Source organism: Clytia hemisphaerica, unplaced genomic scaffold (genome assembly GCF_902728285.1).
Source record: "Clytia hemisphaerica strain Z4C2 unplaced genomic scaffold, Clytia hemisphaerica genome assembly, whole genome shotgun sequence".
NCBI classification, from domain to species: domain Eukaryota; kingdom Metazoa; phylum Cnidaria; class Hydrozoa; order Leptothecata; family Clytiidae; genus Clytia; species Clytia hemisphaerica.
In genome coordinates, this window is record NW_027104439.1 from 84,643 (window position 1) to 110,807 (window position 26,165).

Below are 26,165 nucleotides of genomic sequence, written 5' to 3' on the forward strand. Positions count from 1 at the left end.
TCTCGCAAATTAATATATGCATAAACCTGACGGAATCCTTTCTTTTTTATGCTTAGGTGACGTCACCATCGATCCTGTCTTGACAATGGAGAACCAAATTTGGCAATGCATAATTATTACGAGCGGCCGAGAAAGTATGTGTGACGCAAAAATTGCGCGATAAACGAAGCCCTAGAAAAACGCCCACTGAAAATTGAAACTAGGAATTTATTGAATATTTCACTATGAAGAAGTATCAAACTTTTTGGTTTTTGTAATTATTATAAATTCATAATTTTTAAATACTATTTTTTGAAAGTCAAAGGACAATTAAAGTTAATTTAAGCTGATAGGTAGATATTGGGCGGACGGGCATTTTTCACGTTCCGAGATCAGGAATTAGACAATAGTAAAAGACGGGGGCGTCTTAATATGTAATATTAATTCATTATTATTGATCTCGGATTTTGCGGTAAAATTTCTCTGATTTCCCAATTTTCTGATTTAAAAAAATTTGATTATCAGGGAGAACTTTCCGACTTGAAGCTCTCCCACATTTTGGGAATGTGAAGTTGAAAACTATGGAAAACTTGAATTAGATTTGTTTGTGAATAAGCTGATGATTTAAAAGGAAGAAGCTGTTGCTCAAGAAACTTTCGTGAGGTTCCCAATTTTTTGGCCAAATTTCAAATATTAAGTATAAAATATATATTGCATTAATAGTGGGTTTCCCTCTGGTGACGTTTATAAAGAAATATATACTTGTGAAGAAAAGTTTAATAAAATATATAACATAATGCTCTATAGTTAGTGATGCAATGAGTAATAATTCTTACTTTTCAGTGTAACTTAAGGATTATTCTAGAAAAGAATAAAATGCCACAAAATATGAAAATACAAAGAAAGATTTTAGGAAGGAGTATAATTATATCCTAAGTATCAGATGCCATTTTTTCAAAGAAAATATTAGCCTCCAACAACCAAGTGTTGAAACCTTTTCGTGCATGTGTCAATCGAATCAATGTAGAAAGAATCAATGTCGAAAGAATAAAAAATGAAGGGTGTATTCACACTGTTGCTTGAAAGTTGTTTGAAAAAATGGGAACAAAGAATTGCACGATCTTCTCCTTTGTCTCTTATTATCTAACTTTGCACGATCGTGTGATCGTATTTCAAGCAAACTTCTAGCCAAAAACATGATTTTGTGTTTGATGGTAAATTAATACTTTGATCAGTGAAAAGGCAATTTTTGAAGTGTATATCAACATGAATTTTTTGTATTTTGAACCATTTGGTAATTTAAGTTCATTTTCAACATTTCAAGCTGCTTCAATCCTACCTCAAAAAAGCAAAGGAAATTATTACTTTCGCTTGAACGCTTCATGTGCATCAGCAAGAAGTGGTAAAAATTATTTTCTTTTCTAGACTTTCATCATTCTATCAACAAAACATTTTTATGATTTGGACACATTAAGGCCATTAGCTTGAACTTTTCAGTGTGAATACACCCGGGGTGTTTTTCCACTGGCGGCTTTTTTAAGCTAGCTGGATTAACGGAACGTGTAATAAAACGCTGAATAGCCTAAAACTATTCATATAAGTTATCGATGAAAAGAGATGGTTACACGTTTATGTTTTCTTTTGTAAAAAGTAATTTCATCTTCCACAGCAAATCTTTTGTATTTTCTGATCCCTCTATCCTCGCTTATTTGTTCTCTCATACATACCCTCGACCATGTACTAGTAAATTAGAAAATCGATGCGTGAAAAATACAAACGATTCAACGATTTTTCTCCTGTGTTGCTTTGGGAAATACAATATTCTTCTGAAAAGAAAAAATTAACGTGCAGCCATCTCTTTTCATCCAAAAATTATATGAATAGTTTGTTTATAACCAAACATACTTAGATTTTTTTTTAGAATTTTTAACATATTTATTATTGAATAAACATACAAACATTTTTCATTATTAAACCAATTTCATTTATCTTATTTTTGTTAATGCTTTTATATGTAGGGAGAACAAACATTTATGTTGTTAATTACTGAAATATATAGATAGATAGATATGGGCTATTCATCCTTTTATGAAAAAGTTACATTTTAATCCAGTTAGCTTAAGCCGTCAGTGGAAAAACACCCCCAGGGTGTTTTTCTGCTATGTTTAAGCTAACAGGAATAACAAAACGTGTAATAAGGTGTATAACCTTTTCTCACACTATTAGATTAGAAAAATAGGATGTCGCATCCCCATCCTGGCTAGCCTTGCATTTGTTTATGAGGGAAACAAAAAACAAAAAGGAGGTTCAAGGTAGCAAGCACCCAGACCAAAACACAAAATGTTAATTCACCATGCTATGGAGAGCCTGGCGTCACTCGTGAGGGGGAGTCTAGTTCTTTTGTTTTAGGAAATGTCAGCAACTTAACCCTTGAGAGCTGAGTCTTTTATTTAACCATGATCTTCTATGAAACACAATCAACAATCAAACCTTTATCTCGGTTCGATTTTAAAAGTTTAATCTTTAAGTGGTAGGGCTCGAGCAGTTTCGTTTTTTTACTTTTGTTCGATCGCTAAACATCCAAGACAATAGAGGACAACTTCTAATGCGCTTGGAGACTGCGTTGCTGACTTTTATCAGACATGGCTTATTTTTAATGGTTTGTTTAGTGTTAAATAAGTTGTTTTTTCTCCCGAGTACAAATTTTTGTGATGAGCTTTTAGAAAATGGGGCTTATATGGTGAAGTCAATGCTATAACTCTTTTGTTGGTAATTTTCAGCTAATCCTTTTTGGCCTTTGTCGAATATACTTCTCAAGATAATATAAAGACGGGCTACAATCTATGACGTGTTTTGTTTTAAGAAAGTTGTAGGAAAATGATCATTTTACCACTGAATTGAAATTAAAGTATTGGTTATCTTTGATGATATTTTAATCTGAGTAATCAGTATTTCGGTTTTGATGATGCAAGGAAAGACTTATAGCTGGATAGTGGCTCTGTAAAGAGGTAGGTGATTATTGGTCTTTTAAGGTGGATAGTGGCTCTGTAAAGAGGTAGGTGATTATTGGTCTTTTAAGGTGGATAGTGGCTCTGTAAAGAGGTAGGTGATTATTGGTCTTTTAAGCTGGATAGTGGCTCTGGAAAGAGGTAGGTGATTATTGGTCTTTTAAGGTGTTTGCCATTGGCTTAGTGTTGTTTGTTAGTTGATTTGTTTTTGAATCTCAATTTTTTTGTGCCTAGAAAAGGGTTGACGTAAGAATGAAAATAAGATATTTTCTCTCAGGTCCCTAATAAACGGGGGTTAATAAGTGGGGTGGGTGGAAAAATACCCAAAACTTAATAAGCAAAGGGTTGTTGGGAAAAAAATGGTTTGGTTGGTATTTTTATTGATTAATAAAAACAATTAATGTTTCACGATTAAGGATGAGTTTTGAAAATTCTCTTTTTATCTTGCCATCAATTTTAAAAAGAAGTACAAAAAGTTCAAGAGGTATGTTTGTGGCATATACGTTTAAACTTGAAAAATTACCATTTTCTTCAATAAGTTTACATCAGTTCATTAACAAATCAAAGTCTTGAAATTACATTTAAATGTCATTTCAAGTCTTGACTAACATCCTCTGGACCAGGAAGCCATTTTGGGCCTCCAATATGCGAGCTTCCTGTTTCTCCCTTGCTTCCAAAGTTGGATACAGGATCTTTAGGTGTTAAACACACGTCGAAAGGCACTTTATTATACAAATCACCATAGATGAAACTATTGTCTTCATCCAATGCCCAAGGACCCGGTGCATTGAAGTTGAAGGAAGCACTTTTGAACTTTGTTTTGGAGCAAACACATTCTACTGTATACTTAATGAATGACCACACATGAAGTATAAAGAGTTGATCTCTTTTTCTCACACCACAGCTGTATCCATTAGTGCTGTCACCACCATACCTCCAAGCTGCCAATTTTTAGAATGAATCAAACCTAGGTCTTGAATAACTCATTTGATGGTGGCTGCTCCCCAGTAAGCCATAATAGTTCTGCCAGCTTTGTCGCCTTTCTTTATACGCTAAACACCAAACTACAATGTATTCGCATTACTGATATTCTCTCTATTTGACGTTTATCTTCAATCTCTTCCAAATGGTCACCAAAGTTCCTTCTCTTTTGAATTGATAACAATCCTTTGCGCATGCTGCTAACATTTTCACTAGATATTGTATGTCTTCTAAATCAGCAGTGATTGCTAATCCTATATCATCCGTGTAAGCGTGACCTTCCTATTGCTTCAGCAGTATTTTCTAAGGCTGCTAGCATCTTTGTTGTACTTTAGGATTTGATATCTTTTGATGTGAATCTGATACTTTTCGAAGTCCCGTTTTTCTTATTTTGTCTTTCTTACTTATATTGTAGAAAATTTCGTTTTTTTCATATTGGAGAACCATTAGATGATTATTTCAATCAAGAACAACTTGACCATTCAATTTGAAACTTTCATACAGAATTAATTGTAATATTTTCAACAGCTTGAATAGTTAGGGAGGAAGGTTTCTTTGTATCAAAACCTAACTGTTCATGGTGAGAGTAAACCTTATTGCTAAATTACGTAATTTATTACGTTTCAAACATGGTGCGCTCTAAAGGACATATAAATTCTGAGGTTCCTGAAATGAATTCAGAATACCGTGGTTGCGACAAATACTTTCCAGAAAATTCATTTTGTTGATTATTTTTAACAACGGTCAGTCTCTTTCACTTTCGTTTTTCCTTCTAATATAATTTTGATAATGAGAAAGCCAGGCCAATTTAGCAACAGACCTTTAATCCTGAAAACATTATGACACTCTACTCTAAGGATGTGGCGAACCTGATGATATAATAAGCTAATATATGATTAATACTTCCGTGGAGTCACAAAAGCCACTGTTGCAATGTATATAAAGCTTGGCGTCTTAAGTTCCAAAAAAACATCTACTCGGATAAGCATAATCCTCTAACCTTCACGGAAAATCATCTCTTTGGAGAGAACTTTTAAGACACATCTCCATTTTTCTGTTTCAGATTTGTGCTTCTGGTGGCTCATTGAAAATCATTATTCAAAACATATAATATATTTCGTGATCTATTCATCGAAATTATTTCAAAAATGACCTTAAAAAAACGACTTAAAGTTCGAGGCATGCTTTTAAAGGGGAAGTTTCTTGAAACGGTTTCAAAGGATTTTCTGAAGATAACAACTCGGATGAGAGAACAGAAATTCGGCGTATTAATGTTGTATAACATTCATTATTTAAAGCTTGCATTGTTTATTTTTTAGATTGTATCAGGCAAAAATTTCAAACTCAAAAGATGGTATGGAGGCCCGTGTGTACCGCGATGTACCGATGCGATGTACCGATATCAATCAACGCTTTTGATGTTCTGTTCTACGGTGGAAAGATACATTTCAAGGTTAAAATAGTTTATTACTTTTTCGTCAAAATTAAATTTTCATTTTGGAATTTCGACAATAACGAATTAGGGTCTTCCAGAAAACACTGTGTCATATACCCCCTGTTTGAGGAGGTTTAACCCTTCGGCTGGAAATTCTATAACCCCTTGGAATTCCAGGCAATTTAAGGTCTAAACCACTCTGGATTCCGAATTTTTGTAGCATTTAAAAAGATACCCCCGTGGAATTCTAGTTATATTTGACACATTTTACCTATATGCAATTTCGCCACAAATCAAGGCTCACCTCCCTTCCCCCCTGGAAGGAAAAGGGCCTCCTCAATATGGGTTTTTTTCTGGAAAAATTCATTCCTGTTAATAACTTTGATTTCCTAATCATTTTCAAAATTCCATTTGACTTAATTTTAGATTCGATATCCTTTGTCTTGACAACTCGAGTACTTAGTAGTATAATTCTCTTGTAGTGTCACTAGCATAGTTTTATCAATCATACGTGATATTGAAACTTTATACGTTACAACGTAATAGCTGTCAATCAACGAAAATGATCATATCGCTTATCATTATTTTCCAAAACAGGGGGCTTCTATCAGATGATCTATCAACGTATCATAATACGCTCAATGTACATAAAATGTGAAAACGATGTTGTTTGGACGTCTCATATTGACACGTTCGTTGACCCTGTTTGGATGACCTCAGGTATTCAAATTGTATCAAAGAAATATCTTTTCGATTGTCAATCAAACATTTTGATGTAACTTGCGGTTGTATTATCATTTTTCACTACTTTATCTTTTCAATATTCTGAGTATCTTGTGTGGAAAGATGGATTCACTTTGGCGGTATCGGAAGATCTTCACACCTTCTTGAGAGGGAAACGTGTGATAAAGGATGTATTTTTATGAGGAGCTTTGTGGCTTAACGCTTTTTCACGATCTTTCTATTTATGTTTTTGAGGATAAGCGATTTTGGAATCGTTCCAAAATAAATTATTAGATTGTGACTTATAAAATTAACGAGCTGAAATTGTCAAATTCGTCTTATTTGTGCTGTCCAGGGTGCAAGCTCCTCTTGCTCACGTATCACCGGTAGATTTGTCAACTTCTCTTTTGAATTCCGGGGGAAAGGGTGCTATGGGCCAAAATAGGTACGGGAATGTGCTACTTAACAAAGAATCTTTTTAACGTCCATGACTTCCATCAAAACTGACAAAATACACATCATCAATAATACTACGCAAGCTCCTTTTATCAAGCACCGGCGGCGATACACTCCTGTTTGTAAGCAAAGAACGCCCTGAAATTTGGAGGTCTCCTTATCTAGAATATTTGAAAATTTCCTTTTTTATAAAAAAAGGTTATTTTTCTGAAATATTGATTTTCTTTCATCTTATAGGCGCTTTATTTGAAGGTTGTCATAATCGATCAAACATAAAATGACTTACTGGAAAATACACCAGATATAAGAAGGCGTTCCTGAAAACCTCACCAAACCAGGCGACACCGCACACTTCAGAAGAGTGGCTCGACAACAAAACGGGGGTTAGAGTATTATTGCCGAATTCGTAAAACGGGGGTTCAAAGACCTTATAAAAGCCGTGTATGGTGAACTTTTAATCACAATTATCATAGATTATTGGTGAAGGCGGATCTGAGGCTTCTTAAATGCACTGCTACCGGGAATGAAATTTAGTTTTTGTAACTTGGAACAATAAAGAGGACGATTTTTGATCACAAACCGATCAAAGGATAATATGACGTTGAATGATTAGATTTTAATCCGACCACGTGCGTTTATGTTACAAAAATTATTTTGTCACTGTTGCAGTGTTGTAATTCAACCATAAATATTGTATTGAACAGTTATTGACATTACTCCAAGGTTGAGCTGGATTGAGTTTTGGTAAACTTACCCAATCTTTGTAGATTTAACAATTATTGAATCATGACTTTGACAAAAGTATTTCTACTTTTGGTTAGCACGTTTTATTGTGTCTTTTGTGATCAAAGTAAGTTTCGGAGTTATAACGAATGGTGCCAGACTCGTAAAATGACGACTGAGATATCGTACCCTGGGTGCGAGACAGAATACATTAAAAACAATTATTGTTATGGACAGTGCAACTCGTATTATCTGCCGAGTGCCCTTCCAGAAAACCGTATCAATGGCGGCCGCCCGACATTCTTATGCCATGTTTGCGCTCCATCCAAGATGCGATTGAAGAAAGTGTTTTTGAACTGTCCAAAGTTGAACAAACGTAAACGGAGGAGAGTGGAAATTGTGGAAGAGTGTAGATGCGTAAGTAGTAAATGCACCTTCACTCCTATCTGGCTATGAAAGGAGTTTTTTTGCCCGCCAGTTGACTCTCGCTAATTCGAAATCGAATGGGAATATAATTTGTTCGAACTATAGAGAAATTCGAATCATAGAAATAATTTTAGTGGTGCGTTTTCTTGAAGGGGACTGAAAATTAGTGTTCGAATTAGAGAGAGATTCGAATAATAGAGGTTCGAATTCCACTGTATGTAAACGAGGAATTTTTTTCTGATCAAGGCATGTGACAGAAAGCTTTTTAGTCCTTTTCTATTCGGCATTCCTTCTTTCTAGACTGCATCTAAAGCTAGAGAAGATTTGTGTAATTCTGCCAATTAAGTTTTTTAACTAGGCACATTGAAACTTTTTACAAACATAAAAACAGTGTTTTTTTATCACAACTTTTTTAGATTCCGAACTTATCGCAGCACTGTCAAAATCTTTAGACAAATCTTCATACCTACATACGTCGATTCAGACTTACTCGGTCTACTTGTCAAAACGGTCAATAGCGATGGGAGGTCCCTAAAGAAATTCATGTTTATAGATATTTAGATAATTTGTAATTTTGTAGCGTATTATATATATCTACAGATAAATTAAAGTTGATATCTGAAAACATTTTTTGAGGTAACCATGTCTCTTCTTTCTTAATAATTGGGATAGTATCATAGCCACGATTTCAAGGGTGAGATCAAAATGTTTGGTCTGAAATAAGGCCTTATAACCCTATTTCTTTTAGGGGTGGTTTAAAACTAGGGGGGGGGCTGTTCCTGTACCACCCTGTAACTGTTGATCTAGTGAGTCTTTATAGATGAAATTTGCCATACAAGATTCTTGTCACATAAGGTAACTTTCGACGAAAAAAATTCATGATGACGTCACTCATCATGCCCAAATTGAGAAAAAAACGAAAATTTCCTTTGTTCTTAAAAATAGCTATTGTATTCTAACAAAGGCTTTCAATAAATTACGGTTTATAAACGATATATTTGACTTAAAAAATAAATTTGTATTGGAAATGTGTCAATTTTTGTGACACCTTACTGTCAGAAATGTCATCATGCTCAAAGTGTGAAAAATTTTAGGTGTCAAAAAGTTTTTTTTTTGAAGCTAAATAAAAGTTAGGAATTTACAGAAAATTTCATGCCAAAAGCTCTATTATTTCAGGAGCTATTAGCATTAATTTGATTTCCGAACAGAAACAGCCAGCCCCCCCCCCCCCCCTGTACGAATAGGTTAAAAGGGGTAATTAAAAGGTTGAAATAATTTGACTTGCAGAAACCTTCTTTGCTCCTGAGTAAAACCTCAAAATATTTTGGTCAACTATTTTCCAAAGTCTAGATATCACAATTGAAATTTTTAAAAATGGGTTGGTTTACACGGTCATTACATTACAATAAATCAAAAGACACGATTTTTACAGATGTTCCGCCATAACTTTTGTCGACTTTCACTCTTTATGTCATCTCAAAAAGTGCTGGGCCAATAATTCTGTTTCATTTATTTTTGAAAGAAAAGGAAAAACGCTTTTACTGACGTAAGCATAAAATCAAAAGGTTAATTACTCCAGGAATATTCGTTGCCTTTGTTCAGGATAGGAAATCACTATAGAATATATCAAATATAGAAGTAAATCACATGCCAAATATCTCAAGCCGTTTGATTATCCCTTTAAAGTTCTTATATTCAGTATGATATGGTAAATCAATATTTCATAGTTTTTGAAAGAGAACTACAGCACAGTTTTCTGGCACCAGATGCAGAAATAGCTGATACCCTACGGTAAAGCTCTGAAGGTCGGGAAAATTTTCAACATCTGGAAGGTTTAGATTACAGAATTTTGTAAGACCGCGTCAAGGATTTTGTAGCGGGAGGCCTGGACCCCAGCCCTCGTTTTCGGGGATTAGCGCGTCCGACTGAAATTTGTTCAGCTTTACGCTCAAGTGTATTTGAACCCGACTGGGGATGCGGCACATATCAAAGGCTATCATTCCTCTTCGATGGAAAATTAGCTCCTTTTTAGAGTTTTAGCATGGGTGGCCACCTATCTGCCATCAGAATATCAGATAAATCGTACAAAAGTGTTTTTAACTTTCAAAATTTTGCCTTCCTCACAAGTACTAAAGTTTGGATTTGAATAAGCCAAATGGGAGAGGGTGTTAGAAATGTCAAATGAGAAAGAAAATTGGGAGGGATGAAAGGAATATCTTGCGAAATAAATTTTCAAAGGATGGGCGAGAATTTAAACAAAATCAATACGCTTAAAACAAAAGAAAATTTCTGATAAATTTTGAAATGTTTATCCGATTGACTTGAAATTCTGCAATTGTGCACAAAAATGTGAATCGGCATCTTAGCGAAAATTCTGACATCATTGATGTTGCCAGACTATGGCCTGAAACTGTCCTTTTTGACAAAACCAGCCCAAAGCCATTGGACTCTAACTAGGGATTGGAAAATACTATTGACTTGAAATTTTGACAAGTTTTAGATATTGATGATACAGCCTTACAGGCAAATCAGACCAACGGTTATGCTGGAAATGGTCATTTTAGGTAAAAAACGGACCGGTCTGTAAAATACTAACCACGCAAGTGACCAAACTGAAATTTTGCACATGAAACGGTCAGTATCTACCACTAGTGAAAATTTCAAGTCAAAATCTCTATTCTTCTGGCATATTGGTCGATGTGTATTTTACAGACCGGTCTGTAAAGTACTAAATACTCAAGATAACTCAAGGGACTCAAGATAACTCAATGAATATCTTGCTTAAAATGAATTGACTTCAGTTGCAACGGCATTTTGTTTCAAAATTTTCTATTTCATCATACCATTCAAAATGCAAGAAAAAACTATATCATCTGTAACTAAAAATATATAAACAAATTTATAACATAACCCATGCCTGAGGTACATTATAAATCCAGGTACACTAGAATGCCGGACAGAAGGTTGTAGATTTTCCAGAAACCCTTGAGTTAGTTGTTTTCAGTCCTGAAAGTTTAAAATTTTCAGGAACCCTAGCAAGCTTTTAGCTTTACTCTGCCTCAGTTACAGCATGTTATTTTTTTGCTTTTTTAGGCAACATTCTGTGCAAGTCCTTTTTTCCGGGACTGAAGGAGGTCATTTTTGGAATTCTTAGTAAAAATATATTAAATTTTGTATATGTAGAAAGTTAAATGTATCTTCAAAGAGTGCTCTACCGAAGGAGCATAATATCGAGAAAAGAAAATTAACCAAATTTGCTTTTTACAATACTTTAAGTCTCATGTTTACAACTGACGATTGGAAACATGAAACTTAAAGTATTGTAAAAAGCAAATTTGGTTAATTTTCTTTTCTCGATATTAAATTTTGTATTATTTACAAAAATAGTTAAAAAGAAATTAATTAAAATATAAATTAATTAAAATATATTCATACATTTTCTTTGACACGCCTTTCAGATGTTTGATGAAAAAAAAGGTTGCCGTCATCTAATAATACGAGCAAACGAACTATGGGTTGTGATGGAGAAACAATCCCAAAATAACATCAGCTAATATAAGCAGAGGAAAAAAGATTAACGGCGGAGAGTGTATCTTTGTTATTACTTTTATGGGAATAATTGCTCTCAACAAAAAACTTAAAGGTTATCTTCTGTAACCATCGTGGGCAGTTAAAACAGGAAATAAATATAACTCGACATCGTTTACCAAGGGAAGGGGGTGAGAAATAATTTAACAAAAACCCATAAACAAGTGGACTTCTATCTTTAATAGCCGAGCAATAGACAACAAATGGTATAATTCCGTTTTTTTTCCGTTTGTGTTTTTGGTAGAAAGGATGATGTACTTTTGACATTTTCACACATGCTTCCTACAATATCCACCTATAGAACAATAATACTTTCTTCATGTAGTCATGTTGTAATGCAATCCTATCAGGTCGAATGAACGATAGGAACGTTCAAAACGGTGCTTGTCGATTAAATCGAGTGAATAATACTTCTAAATTGACCCAGCTTATGATCCAGGGCCACCTGCTATGTTGTTAAAATGTCGATTAGTAATGTTTTTAACTTCAGGTGCTGAACCAATCAAATGCCTTGAAAATAAACTTTTACGAGATTGTAAGCTTCGATTTTGTTGTGTTGATTGTGTGGAGAGTTTTGCTTCGATGGACGACTGGTTCAATGTTAATCCTGTAGGAACGAAAAGGAAGAGTTATAATCAGAGACGAGATGAAATGTATATAGGGCGACCAGGTAGCGAGGTTATTAGTCCATAGAATCTCCAAGTATGCCATTTTAGCGACCATAGTGCAGTTGTAGAGCATCCGGCTACGGTGCGCAAGGTTATGGGTTCAACCCCCTGCCGGGTCATAACAAAGATTCCCAAAATGGTACTTGATGCCTCTCTACTTGATGCTCAGCAATTAAGAGAATAATCAAGGGTAAGCGGAGCTATACAGGGAGAAATAGTGGTGCCCTCCCCTACCTCCGGGTAGAGAGCTATCGAAAGAGGAGCCTTCGGGTCGCCTCCGAGCGCGGTCGCAGACTTACTTATCTAATTTTCAGTCTTTTTTAGTATTTGTTTAAAGTGATTTTGAAATAATGGCATTTTAGATCTAGTAACAATGCAGTTATCCAGTGGTATAAAGTTGTGGGTTCGACTTAAAGTATATTCAAACATACCTCGTAAAGATTCAGCAGACTTGGTCAGCCTTGTAATTCGATCTTGTGATTGGATGCGTAACAAGTTTTTGGATATTTGTGGATAGTTGTATGACGTCACGGCTTTTGGAGTTCCATCCAAATGATCTCCTGAAATGTTAAAACAGATTCTCAAAATTTCTTTGTATTAATAGCAGCAAATGAACACTTGCACGTTTTTCTCTAAAAACGTAAGGCTTCGATGGCCGAAAATTTTTGAACATTTCAAGGCTTCGCGGAGTCTAAAAGACCTTGCTTTAAAAAATGTGTATTTATTTGCTAAGTTTGCGACAACCGAGGATCGACTTCCAACCCCAGTTTGAAAGGCGAATGCTCTTCCAACTGAGTAACCCGAACCTATGGGCTTAAGACAAAGACAAGCCATTGAAAATTTCTGTAATTCAAGCAATACCTTTCTTCTGTGAGATCATTTTGGTAGAAGTTTCTTCGTTGCAGTAAATCTCTCGATATCTTTCAATCAGTCTGTCTACAGTAAAAAATAATATTTAAATTGAAAAGGAATCAAAACGATATTTATATCAATCAAAATATTAAAAACTTATTGTTATAGTGTTTCGCACATTTTTCTTCTTTACCAATATATTCTTTCGTTTAATTCATAATAATCATTTTGTTCACAATATGTAAAACCCAACATAACACCTCTCCCCTTGTATTATAAGAGAGATGTAATTAAAAAAGTTTCAGTAATGTAAAGGACAAAGAAGAGATCACAAGAAAATTTTATTTCAAACTGGATGCTCCATATCCAAAAAGAATGGTTGAAAGAATACCCTATCATACGGAAATTGGTTGTTTTCGAGTTCGCGAAATTGGAAAATTAAAAAAATTAAAACCTTTGTGACGAAATAAAGCCCGACAATTCAATATCGTAAAAAAGTATGGTGACCAAAACAGTATTTCTCTTATTCCAAAGATTTTCGAACCTTCTAATTTATAAAACATACGAAACATGCAGTCCTGATGTCAAACCACATTGAATATTCCCTTAGACACAGGTAATAACACATTTATCCAATCTCGGTCATCTACCATGTAAATTAGTAAATTATTATTTCTATGAAAAACCTTGGCAAAAGCGAGAAGGCGAGACTCAGGAATAGCCAGTGGACTGTCAACAAAATCCACGAACTTGATCAATGTATATACAATCATTAAACTATAATATTTAAAGGAAAGCTAAATAGAAGGGCTGTTCCCAAATATGCCTTTCCTACATACGAGAGTAAGAAAGTACATAAAAATGAGATACGGTTAGAAGCAGTGACAAATGATATAAACCAGCTTTAAAAAATGTTGACATTGAAATGAAAAAGGGACAAGACCAAAATTTCAAAATTACATTTTTTCAATAGCAAAGCATGATCAAGAAAGAAAGGAAAAAACACAGCTTAATAAAAAGAACTTCAAAGCGCTGGTTGACCACTTTCTAACAGACGCGGTAAAAAGAAAAAAAACCCTTCAGAACCACACTGTTTTCGAACAAGATATATCTTCTTATTTTATACACAGTCAAAAAGAATAAAAAACATATTAATTTCAATCTTCATATTCACAGATATTACGGCTTCTTTCTCGACAAGAGAGACTTTATAACAAGAGAGCGCGCGTGGAGTCAATTTACAAGGAGATTAAATTCTGATCAAAACGCGCATTTATCGTTTGAAAGTAAAAAAAGAGTAAGAACGTCTTCGTCAAAAATCAAGAAAGAAAATTAACAAGCACTATGAAAAAAAAACGCTCGCGTATAAAATTCAATGTAAATCAGCCGTCTGGAGGCGAGACCTTAGAAGCATAAACCCTGAATAACAAAACAGCCAGACTTGAATACTTCAACATAAGAAAACATGATAGCATAGAATTTCAACTTTTTTGTTATTTTCGCTAGGTAATACAGTACCCTTTAAAGACTGAAAAGTTCACACGAAACCTTTCATAAGAAAAATAATGACATTGCTTGAATCAGCCGTTCTCAAGAATACACATGGTTACATGATTAACCGGATTATACAAGAGAAACGTTCTGAATCCATATTTATGGAACAAATCCGTCAATTGATATAAATTTTTTGAGAATGCGAAAAGCAGAGAGGTTGTTCATTACAATATCGAGAAAAAAACCCGGAAATTTTTCCGTACTTGAACAGCAAACTAGTTTATTAAAAATGTCCCTCTTGTCAATCATCTTTAGAAGTAAAACCTGGGTATTTTGATTCTCTGAAAGTTAAATCTGTTTTATTGCCATTCTTCGAGCTATTGTATTGATGTTTTCTAGTTAACAATAAATGACCTACTCAACAGCAATCATTCGAGAAAAATAAAAAAATGACATATTTACCATCCGAAATTTCGTCCTCGAAAGAAAGATTCTCTTGCGCAGTGAGTGAACCATTCAAAAAACAACTTTGCATTTTATCGGTATTCGCCTAAAATATTTGAGAAAAAAAATTACGGATTTTGACCTGGTATTTACGTAGCAGGATTCCAACCAAAGGATGAAAAGCTACTTTGAAATTGGAAGTGAATTCATACAGCCAACTAGTTGTAATAACAAACAAAAATAGTTATCTTGATTATAATGACGCTCAAAAAAGACAAAATAATAGCAAGGAAGCCTTTTTCTCCCTACGTTGCCCCCACTTACCCTTCTTTCTTCTTTTTTAAATCGCTGAGCATTAGGGAGAGAGGCATCAAGTACAACTTTGGCGTTTCTGGTATCTATAACCTGACCAGGGATTGACAAGAGCCTCGACTTGCGCAAAGTAGCCGAATACTCTACCTATATACACCACGATTCCCTAACTAATGAACTAGCTTTTGACCCAAGTAAAATCGAAATAAAACATTACCCATACAATTTTTGGAATACTTTTCGAACCTGTTGTATGTTGATAAGAACGCAAGGTGATGCGATTCGCTCCTCCTCAAAACCTTCGTCTTTCTCTTCTTCATTTTCTTCTTCACTTTCATCAGGTATCAATGATTCTTTATCTTCAACAAGTTTGTTGTCCACTTCATCTTTGTTCAGTGCTATTTTGGGTGGTAGTGCTTTGTCCTGCTGTGGAGGCAAGAAGGTGTGTTCAATTGGCTCTTTACCCTGTAGAATGATTAAGAAATTTTTATCAAAGCCTGCATAGTAAAATATCTTTTTAAAAGACGTTTCATTAGAATTTCGTGCTGGCAAAAATTCTCGATTATCCTCAATCACGGTTCTATCTTAAAAACTTGATTCTAACATATCTTTTATTAAAAAAGAACAATGATTTCAGCCCAACATAGGGCAAAAGTACAGTATGTCGATTTCTTGTTTTTATCTTAAGATATTGAATCAGAGTTAAGTTTTTAAGAGAGTAAAAATCCATCATTCATCAACTACTAACATTTTAGAATTTTCATTTGACGCTCGTTATTCCAGAACCCTTTCTTTTTTCTTGTACACGGGTTTATACTTAAAATAACTCTTTAAAGGTGGTTTTGAGAAATAAAAAAGATGAAAATGCAAACCTGTGCAGCTTGTTCTATTGCATTAAACCATTGGTGACGATTCAAATTGGAGCTCGTCTGAAAGGTGGAGAAGATCAGGTCTATATGTTAATATTTGATTTATTCATGTAACCTAATATCGTTATCGCAAAAAGCCTATTGTCAATTATACAGTCAAGAAATTAAAATGTAGAACGGTCATTCCTGAGGAAAGTGTACGTGACGTTACGCCTTTTTTTGACTGGATACCCCCTGTCCAGTAGGGACCTAGCAGCGCCACGACCAAGCACCATTTGATAGCACCAATAGAGACGCTTCAATAGGGCATAGTCTAATCGTGGGTGACAATTTCTTGGAATGGCCCAACATTAATTTTGTTCTTTTTACAATTTACTATTCAATTGACCAGCTCGGCCATTTGTTGATACATACTGGTGCTATAGTGCATGGGTAGTGTAACTGTAAGCAGGTTAATCAGTTCGAAAAATCATTCCATTCATGAAAAATTACGTTCGAAAAAAAAGCTTCTACCTTGAATAAATATCTTGCTTTATCTGTCACCAAATAGAATGGGAAACTATAATTCTTTCGTTTAGCTGTGATACATTTGGCTTTTGGATTCAATTTGATACATCCACAATACTGAAATGATGAAAAAGTTGAAAAACTGATATTATAATAGATCCTTTGGCCTAAAGCTCTTCAAGAAAATTCTCTGAGGAATTGCTATGGGAAAAAAAGAGCCTTTGACATCTAATCAATGAAAATAAACAGAGACAGAGATATTGCAGAAGAGGAGGCTTATTCAAAATGGTCTCAAATAGCTGTATTTTGTAAATACCTGGTCAATAATTTCACCAGTAGAAGCTTTGTGTATGAAGAATGATAAGTAATTTCCACGCAATGCAACCCAATATTCTTGCCACTAAATGGGAAGTAAAAGTATACAATCATTAAGAAAAAAACAAATGTAAAACAAATGCAATTGAAATTGAAGCAACAAGATCATTTTTGAATATTTTTAAATATTAACCAATGCATATAGTGGGTTAGCCTGGAGTCCAGTTAATTAGGCCTTTTGAACTGAATAGCGCGATAAGTGGCCAGGTAGTTCTATATGGTAGCTCTCAATTTCTAGCTTTTGCCTGGACAGACGTTAAAACAGTCCTTAAATGGGTAAAAGCCATGGTAAAAAATAATGTAAAACAGGTACAAATTTTTACGGAGTTGCAAAATTTCTTTTTCATGGAGTTGACTTTGGAATCAAGAAATAAGTGTCTTATAATAAACACTAAGCGTTAAATACATACTGTTTTCTCGTCTTCTTTTTTGTGAAGGTATCCTTCACGGTAAGTAAACAGTTGTTGTTGTTGAGCATCTTGCAAATTGTCTGACATCTTTATCTTCGCCCTGACCAACAATGTTCACAAACTTTCCAAAGATTTCTTTAATTTCTTCCAAAAATCATTTTTACTATGTTAATATCTAGTAGAAGATAAAAATGTGTGGGTTTGAATATGAATGAAAATTATATTCATAATCGAATAACTCCATGACAACCTTCAGTCAAAATAATAAAATAATTTCATTGGATAAATGATATTGTTTTCCATCCACTGTCAATGCATGAATGATTTAAAACAAATTTACTTCTATTTTCATATCTACTCCTTGAATAATTTATCATGTTCCCTGATTGTATGATTTTCTGCAAACCTATAGATCTTTAAATATCTAATCTATTTATTAATAGCCGTAATCTGTATGCCATTTTTATTCCTTTTTCGCTTTAGTGTGAATCAAAGACCCCCTGGGGAATGGTGGATTCTTTACCTAGGAGTTTAAAAATTGCGCAAAATGTCTGACAATAGATTAAATTTTCACAAAAAATACTACACTTTGAATTTTTTGACATCATGCTAAAAATGGTTGTTGACGATCTACTCTATACTGTCACATACACAGCTCAGAAATTACACAAAGCCAATGCTTTGCAACAGTTGATAGAGTCTTTTAACATGTTCAAAACTGAAATGTAATTAGAATTGACAAAGGTTCAAATAATCTGAAAATAAGAAATAGATTGACAAAGATTGAAAAAAAAGAATGAAGATATACAAAGAGGATAGTGATGATAATCTAAGGCCCTGACCTATCATGGGATCATCCCCCCCAGGAAGATGGGGGGAATCAGATTTTGGTGCCAGGGGAAGTGAAATTTTCAAGCTTGATGGGGGGGGAGAAAGGCGAATAGGGGGTATATTCAGTCCTCTACCTAGTGGGGGGGAGTAATAGGATAAATAGAGACCTTCCTGGTGTGTTTGGGCATTCAGGCTTATGAGCCTGTCTTTCTAGGGATTTTGAGAGTCTTTTTTTTGCTATAGTAGCTTGCGAATTGAGGCAAGTCTGGATCATCACTTCGCAACCCTTATACAATACGGCTAGGGGGATTTCCCAATTGGGGGAGCACGAATTTTAAAGACAGGTGGGGGGAAATGCCAGATGGGGGATTTTAGCTCTTATTAGGGGGGACAAAAAAGTTGGAGGATGCCATGACCTATCCTAGAGCACATGTTCGGTTGCTTATAATTAATTGACTTGGAGGCAGATAGGATTCCTCCTTTATATAATCAATATCTCTCATGACAGCTAAGCCCCAAAATACAATGACATAATATAAAACATAAAATCAGGGCCTAAAGGAAGAATAATGGCTTCAGCCAATAAGGATTATGTTTCCTGAATCTTAGTTGTCGAGCCTCAAATCAATTAATAGATAAAGATCAGAGATCTGACCTCAAGGAGAGCAAGTGTTGAAAATACTAAATAAAATAAAAATGAAACATAATAAACCAGCTGCGCTGGAAGGTCAGCCCAATAAGTTTAAAACGATTAGAAGGAAGTACAATCAAGAAACCTAATTCGTTGTTAAAGTCAAAGAGGTTGAAGAGCTCATTTTGGCTGAAACTTCAGACGAAAAAATGTTTAACACAAAGTTGGATATGTCCAAAGTGAACATGGGATAGATGTTGGAATTTCACCTGGGGGGATACTAGGTTTACGAGGTGACGGGTGTCCGAGCCGAAATTCGACCCTTTGAGAGACAAAATTTTGATGATTTTGGGACCCTTTGAGAGACTTTCCTAAAATTTTGGTAGATTTTTTCCAAATTTTGGTCAAAATTTCTGGAAATCGTGTCCTTTTTAGAGAAAAATTTTTGATAGAGACTAACTTATGAATTTGTACCCCTCTGAGAGACTTTTGAGGCCTGAAAAAAGGTACCCTTATGGTTCGCATCCATTTTGCCTAAGTAAACCCCCCGGGAAATTTCACCTAAATCTGTTCGTTAGAATGTCTTAAACCTGTTCGTTATTCTCTGAGAAAGTATGAGGCCCCCTAGCGGTTTGCGTGATGGCGTGATCAAGATTTTGGCGTGATGCGTGATAGAGCAAAAATTTGAGGCGTGATGCGTGATTTGGGCTATTTTTCGCTATTTTTTGCGTGATGACAAATTTTAGCGATTTTCGTGATGCGTGATGGAGAAAATATTTTTGCGTGATTGCGTGATTAGGTGTGCCGCTGGGGGGCCTCGTATATCCGAGGCGGTCCAGGGGCGGATATAGGATATTTGAAGACCTTGTGAAAGAAATCCGATTTCCCCGATTTTTGCTCAAAACCCGTTTTTATCCCCGATTTTATTGCGTTTGTTCTTATAGAGCTTTTTGATGTTATGTTAAGATGTAATTTCCGCCATTATGGAAGCAAATGTTCGAATCTCTAAACAAGATCTCTCACGCAAACCGAAATCATTAATTCACGTTTCAATTGTAGTCTTAGTGGCACTTGCAATTTTTACTCTCGACGACTTCATTCTACTATCACTTTCACTTTTTGAACCTTTCAACTTTTATCAACAACGACAAAAATATTCGAAAACGAAAGTTTGTCTCGATGTTTTTAAGATTTTACTTTTACTTCAAAGTTATTTTTGGTTGAATAAGCGAGAAAAATTTGCACGAAATTATGATTCTGTTGTTGTGAAAATTGAACTCACAAGGTCATAATGTATGCGTTTCGTTCAAAACTATGCAAAATTATGTAAAATACACACATAATGGCTCTTCACCACCGAAAAAACACAAAATATGATAAAGGTTTCTTTGAAAACGCTATACGGCGGAGTGTATAGATTCTCTTTAAAAAACAGTGAGATATCATATTTCATGATGACGTAAATCAGTGTGTGTGTGTGAGAGAGGCAGTTCGCAAATAATAAAGAAAGAAAAGTAAATTGATTTGTATACAAAAAGAAGAAAGAGCGATGAGAAGCTTGTTATGTAAATTTTTCACACACGACTGAACATACAAGAAATTAAAGTCTTGTCTAATTCTTCAATCACTTGATCAAGAAAATTGACCTTGTGAACGCACAACTTTCACAATGCCTGTATCCGCCCCTGCGGTCGCTTTAGATGTTCACTGTTCACTGCAGCTTTCATCACATTTGTCAGATTGATTTAAATGACGTGTTGAACCAAGTAGGCCCCTAGTATAATGTGAATGAGTAGGGGCATTTTATATTGAGGAAGCTGCGTCGAAAATTCCGTCCAGTTTCGATAACTCAATCGAAAGTTATGATGATTCCAAGTTTCTGTTACGCCACACTTTAACACACAAAAACTCTCTCTCCACACAAGAAAGCCTCAAAACCAATCATAAAAAACTTTCTTTTATACTCTCTATTTATTTACAATGCAATAGCTCCTTTCAATTTATTGAATAAACAAAAAATTTTCATTTTTACTACTTTCTTCTTTTATATAGTGTTCTTTTATTATTCTGATATCATGCGCAAATCTTAATAAATGAAGTGACGTGTTTCTTTTCTCTTCCAAAAGAAAATATTTTTCGCGCCAAAGTTTTACCGATAACTTGTTTTCCGAAAATAAAATAATCCGAAATCGGATTTAAAAAACAAGTCCAAATGCGCTGCGGATGCTGGAAAAAAAATCGCGGAACCGATTTGAAGGGTCACCGGGGCTGACCAATAATATTTTTATAATTATACTTTTTTTCCTATTTTTTTGAATTTTTCTAAATATATAAATCAAACCAATCAAAAATTCTGTAGATATAAAGTTTAAAAAGCCAAGCAGAAACACAAACACAGCAATCACATAAACGCAAACACCAAAAAAAAACTCAAAAACCCCAACAGAAATGTAATGCAATCTGGAGTCCCCGACTTGCGACAGGCGCAGCAACTTTAAACATGTTTTAAGGACGTCCAAGACTCAGCCTCCTCCAGATTCCATAACCCTGAGCCTCAAATCAATTAATAGATGAAGATCAGAAATCTGACCTCACGGAGAGTACTAAATAAAATAAATTCCATAATTCCAGATTCCATAACCCTGAACCTCAAATCAATTAATAGATAAAGATCAGAGATCTGACCTCAAGGAGAGCAAGTGTTGAAAATACTAAATAAAATAAAGATGAACAATAAAAAGGGACTAATATTTTTATAATTATACGCTTTTTTTCCTATTTTTTTGAATTTTTCTAAATATATAAATCAAACAAATCAAACATTCTGTCATGAAATGAGAATTTTATGCAAAAGTAGACATAAAGTTTAAAAAGCCAAGCAGAAACACAAACACAGCAATCACACAAATCACATAAGCACAAACTTCAAAAACCATTCAAAAACCCCAACAAAAATGTAATGCAATCTGGAGTCCTTGACTTGCAACAGGCGCAGCGGCTTTAAACATGTTCAACACTCAGCCTCCTCCAGATTCCATAACCCTGAACCGACCCGCAGTCCAAACAAACTAACAATCATAGAAAAATAAGCAAAAACTCGCAAACAAATACAACGAAACAAAAAAAGGGGTTAAACAACAGACAAAAAACTGAATACTCTCGCTGCAATGAGAGAACTTGATAAACTGTTTGCTACTGTAAAAAGACAGACGCCTACCTTGAACACTTCGACAGCTTCTATGTGTCCCCCTGAAAAAATTAAAAAAAATTTTAAACAGCATTTTAACCCGGAAAAGGAAAACACTGTCAGACCGGACGAATTGGACAATCTACCTAGTTTTGTAGAGTCGCTTCGTAAGATTTCTTCAACAATCGATATCAATATTGAACCTCCTACCATCGATGAGATCACAAAGCATTTACAAAAACTCAAAATCAATAAAGCAAATAATGATATTGACTCTGAGCTTCTAAAGAAATGTGAGTGCCCAGCTCTACTTGACGCTATTCGCAAAATGACAGTAAATGTATGGGAAAATCTCGACATTCCCTCTGCATGGGGAAACTCTAGATTGGAAAGGCAAAGGTTCTAAGAAGGATCCTACTAAGTACAGAGGCTTGAGTATCAGCTCAACAATAAGCAAACTAATTGTGAACATTATCCTAAGCAGACTCCAACCTTGGTACGAGGCAGAATTGACCGATGAGCAAAACAGATTTCGACAGAATCGAGGAACGACAGATGGGATCTACAATATCAAGCGTATTCAACAGATCTCTAACCGTAAAATGCAATCCCTTTATCTGGTATTCGTGGACCTATCCTGCGTTCGACCTTTATCTGGTATTCGTGGACCTATCCTGCGTTCGACCACATTCCACAAAAATGGATGTTCGACTCAATCAGACTTCGATTTAAGGATACCCAAAATCCTATCGTAATTGACATTCTTGAAAAACTGTACGAAAAAACTTCCTTGACGTTTGAAGAAACCACAAGGAGGACCGGAAAGCCCAAATCTTTTTAATCTTTACATTGACTTTGTTATGACAGTTTTTCTTGAAAAGTGTCAACAGATCAAAGAAATTGAGTTCTTCCATCAAAAATATCGATTGAATATCCATGCCATCTCACGAAAACAACGAAATGAAATGAGAGATAAAAATAAACGTTCTTGGGGTACCACTGAGATTCCATGGTCAGGATATGCTGATGAATTAGTGTTGTATCTTTTGTCAATAGATGGTCTTCAGAAGAGTATTGAAATTCTTGATAAAATCTTCTCAAATTTTGGTAGGACAATAAATAATACAAAAACTGTAACGATGATCCTCAATGCTGATGACATACCACCGTTATTGTCAACCTCAAAGGTTTTAACTTGAAAAATGTCACCGTCTTTCGATACCTCGGGGCCTATATAAACTGTAAAGAACCCAGCACAGGAGATAGTGAAGTAAATCAACGTATTCAATTAGCTTGTGTAAAATTTGCTGAATTATCAAATCTCCTGCAAAATTTTCACGTAAATTTACAAACTCGTGTTTCTTTCCTGGATTGTTTTGTAGGAAGTCGCCTGACATATGCATGTCAGAATTGGTGTCTAAGCACAAATCAATTGAACAGGCTAGACATTACGTATAGAACATTTTTGAGACGCATGGTTCGAAATGGCTTCAAACAAGTGGACACTGACAATAATGACTTTTGATTAGTCATTAATAACGAAAACCTACATAAATTGTGTGGGACTCGTGATGTCAGTAATTTCATCAGATATCAACAATCCAACTACAATGAACGCTTATTAAAACAGCTTATGTTTAACGATGACACTTTGAGGAAACGTGGTCGTCCAATGAAAACGCTCTTGGAGCAAGTCATATCAGATAGAAATTTAACTATTGATCAGTTTTGTAAAAAATCTTTTTCAGAGAATGTGTGAGATTGCCATAGGGCTTCCAATAATACAGACAAGCAAGTTGTCAAGTAGACAAGCAAGTTGTCAAGTATTCTTTGAAGCTCTATGGCCAATGCAATCTTTGTAGGGTTTAGATTGTAAACTTTTATTTATTAATACTATTAAAAAAAACAAGTTCAAAGAGACAAGAACAAGACAAACGATAAAAGACAAGTATCAGAAAACACAAATTTTCAAAAAGTAGACCCAGAACCCGGTTCGACACCTAAAGTCTGAAATGCCATGCAGACGTCCACACGGTAAAGAAAGAAAAATAAAATGACAGTCACAATTGTATTTGTTTGGTGTTTGAATAGATTTTGACCCGTTTCTACATCCCTGACATTTAACATATATTTCTACTCAAATAGTTATACCATTGTTGAAAACAAATGTTGAAACAGTGCTCGATACACTGGGTAGAGCTTTGATACATATATTTTCATTTGTTAAAATTGAAAATCCATATATTAATGTCAGTTTCACGCCTTGTGCGATCATCAGATATACTATACTACAAAAATCTTTTTACTCAAATAGTTATGAAAAGGCAAAAAAAGGTTCAATCTATATATTAATACGCTTTTATTTTGAAGAATTCTTACTCAGATTTATTTAGACTCTTAAAAACTTTCTGTTACAGTGGCGGTTCCCTGATACTTTCAAAACTTTTCAAAGTCTTTCAAAACTCTTCAAAGTCACCCTCAAATGATGATGGTTAGCCACGATGGCTAAAAAGATCTAACATAAATAATAACTCAAGAAAACGCAAAAGTTTTGTAACAGAGTAGAAATAATATACAGCAAAGACAAATGAATGTTCTTATATATTTGTATTGTAATATTTGTGACATTAATTGTAAATATAAAAGATTTCCCCTTTTTCTCTTTAATTTTCATTCACAATGCTTAAATGTTTATTTCACGTGCATTTGATCGCAGACATTTTTATACCACCAACAGCTCTAACTTGGAACGAGTGGTTGAAACATGGAATTGTGATGTGTATGGTGTACATGTGTGGAAATGTGATGTGGATGGTGTGAATGGATAAAAAATGGCACCAAACAGAAGCTTGCAAGGTCCCTAACAGAGTGGTTTTAGAAGGATGGAACTAATTAATTATTCAGTTATTATTTTAATGTCTTAATGACAATTTTTGACAAAAATATTAACAGAATCATAAAATCTGATGCAAGAAAAGACAAAAACACGAAAAATATTTATAATACAGAATGTGATGTTGATAGTGTGAAAGGATATAAAACGGCACCAATCAGAAGCTTGTGAGGTCCCTAAGAGAGTGGTTTTAGAAGGAGGAAACTAATTTTAATCATTCAATTGTTATTTTAATGACTTAATGACAAAAATATTGACAGAATCACAAAATATCATGTCTTACAAAGAAAAACACCAAAAATATTTAGCATACCGAATGTGATGATAACAATATGGCTGGATATAAAATTACACCAATCAGAAGCTCGTGAGTTCTCTGAGAAGGTAGTTTTAGAGCGATGTGTTTTATTATATGTAACCATCATATAACATTACAAACATTACAATATGTAATATACCTGTTATACGTATATGGTTTCAAATATTTTCTGGTCTGCGTTATACACGGCGCAAACTGTGAAAGATCGATAAAAGCACATGGTTAAATTTTGATGTTTGAAATGGTTTTATATGGATGAAATTGCTTGAGAATTATGTTTTTGATAATTCTTTGTGTTTTCCAAACATTTTCCTCTGCAATGACATTGATTAGAGTCAACCTGTCATCACTGACTTGTGACCTGCGACCTGCGACCTGTGACCTGTGACCTGCGTTTTACACTAACCGCTGTATTTTCATTTACTGTTGAAATCTCTTTGACAACAAGTTTGTTTCGATACTTCAACCATGTTTATCAATCAAACTTACCATGCCACAATCACAACCAAATGCATTCAAAAGCATTTTATGAGTACATAATTAATAATGAAGTAATTAGCAATTTAATGTCTCATAAACATTGCTCCTCTTGACGCCATCTTTTTGTGCGCCTCTCTCTTGAGACCTTTTTCTGGCGTGCGCGATAAAAGTTAACATGTCTGATACAGATCTCAAGATTTTCTACGGAAGAACGAACTTTTAGATATATGTGTTGGGGTGCGGGCATGAATGCATTTGATCACAGTTTACGCGTTTCTTTTTGTGAAGATCTGTTTCTTTTGCGGAGTGAAAGCCTACCTGGTGAGAGTAGCATATTCACATTATTTGCAGGGTGAATTGCAGAAAAATCATACAATGTCCTGTCTGCAAAAGGCACTTTTTGAGGACCCATAACTCAACTTTGCATAATGCAATTTATAAGAACTTTACAATTTTGTCAACTTTACTAAATAGCCTTCCTTAGAGTGTTATATATTATATAGAATTTTTTGTTACAGCCCCAATCTTGAGAAAAATGTTATATACAGACTTTGTTACGGACGGGACAAAAAGT

The 26,165-nt window shown here is 34.6% G+C and overlaps 1 protein-coding gene and 1 long non-coding RNA gene across 2 annotated transcripts; one reads left to right on the forward strand and one right to left on the reverse strand.

Moving 5' to 3' along the window:
• The first annotated feature begins 5,293 nt into the window (after nt 1-5,293).
• On the forward strand, nt 5,294-7,371 carry LOC136820807 (uncharacterized). Its single transcript, XR_010848642.1, has 3 exons — nt 5,294-5,421; nt 6,001-6,123; nt 6,820-7,371. It is a non-coding gene; the product is annotated as an uncharacterized lncRNA (long non-coding RNA).
• A 3,671-nt stretch (nt 7,372-11,042) lies between these two features.
• On the reverse strand, nt 11,043-17,421 carry LOC136820799 (uncharacterized). The gene is made up of 9 exons (XM_067077025.1): nt 17,251-17,421; nt 16,782-16,865; nt 16,472-16,582; nt 15,962-16,018; nt 15,336-15,554; nt 14,796-14,883; nt 12,849-12,923; nt 12,419-12,547; nt 11,043-11,926 (listed from the first exon to the last, which is right to left on the reverse strand). Exons 1-9 carry the CDS (start codon nt 17,335-17,337, stop codon nt 11,748-11,750), a joined length of 1,029 nt encoding a protein of 342 aa, XP_066933126.1. The 5' UTR covers nt 17,338-17,421; the 3' UTR covers nt 11,043-11,747.
• Between the last annotated feature and the right edge of the window lie 8,744 nt (nt 17,422-26,165).

Bases quoted from the DNA above. Each gene is read 5' to 3' on its own strand.
- LOC136820799 (XM_067077025.1), bottom strand. From the start codon at position 17,337: ATGTCAGACAATTTGCAAGATGCTCAACAACAACAACTGTTTACTTAC. The intron at 16,866-17,250 runs GTATGTATTTAA...CTTCCCATTTAG, and splicing joins AAAAAGAAGACGAGAAAACA to TGGCAAGAATATTGGGTTGC. The intron at 11,927-12,418 runs GTATGTTTGAAT...TCGTTCCTACAG, and splicing joins GTCTGCTGAATCTTTACGAG to GATTAACATTGAACCAGTCG.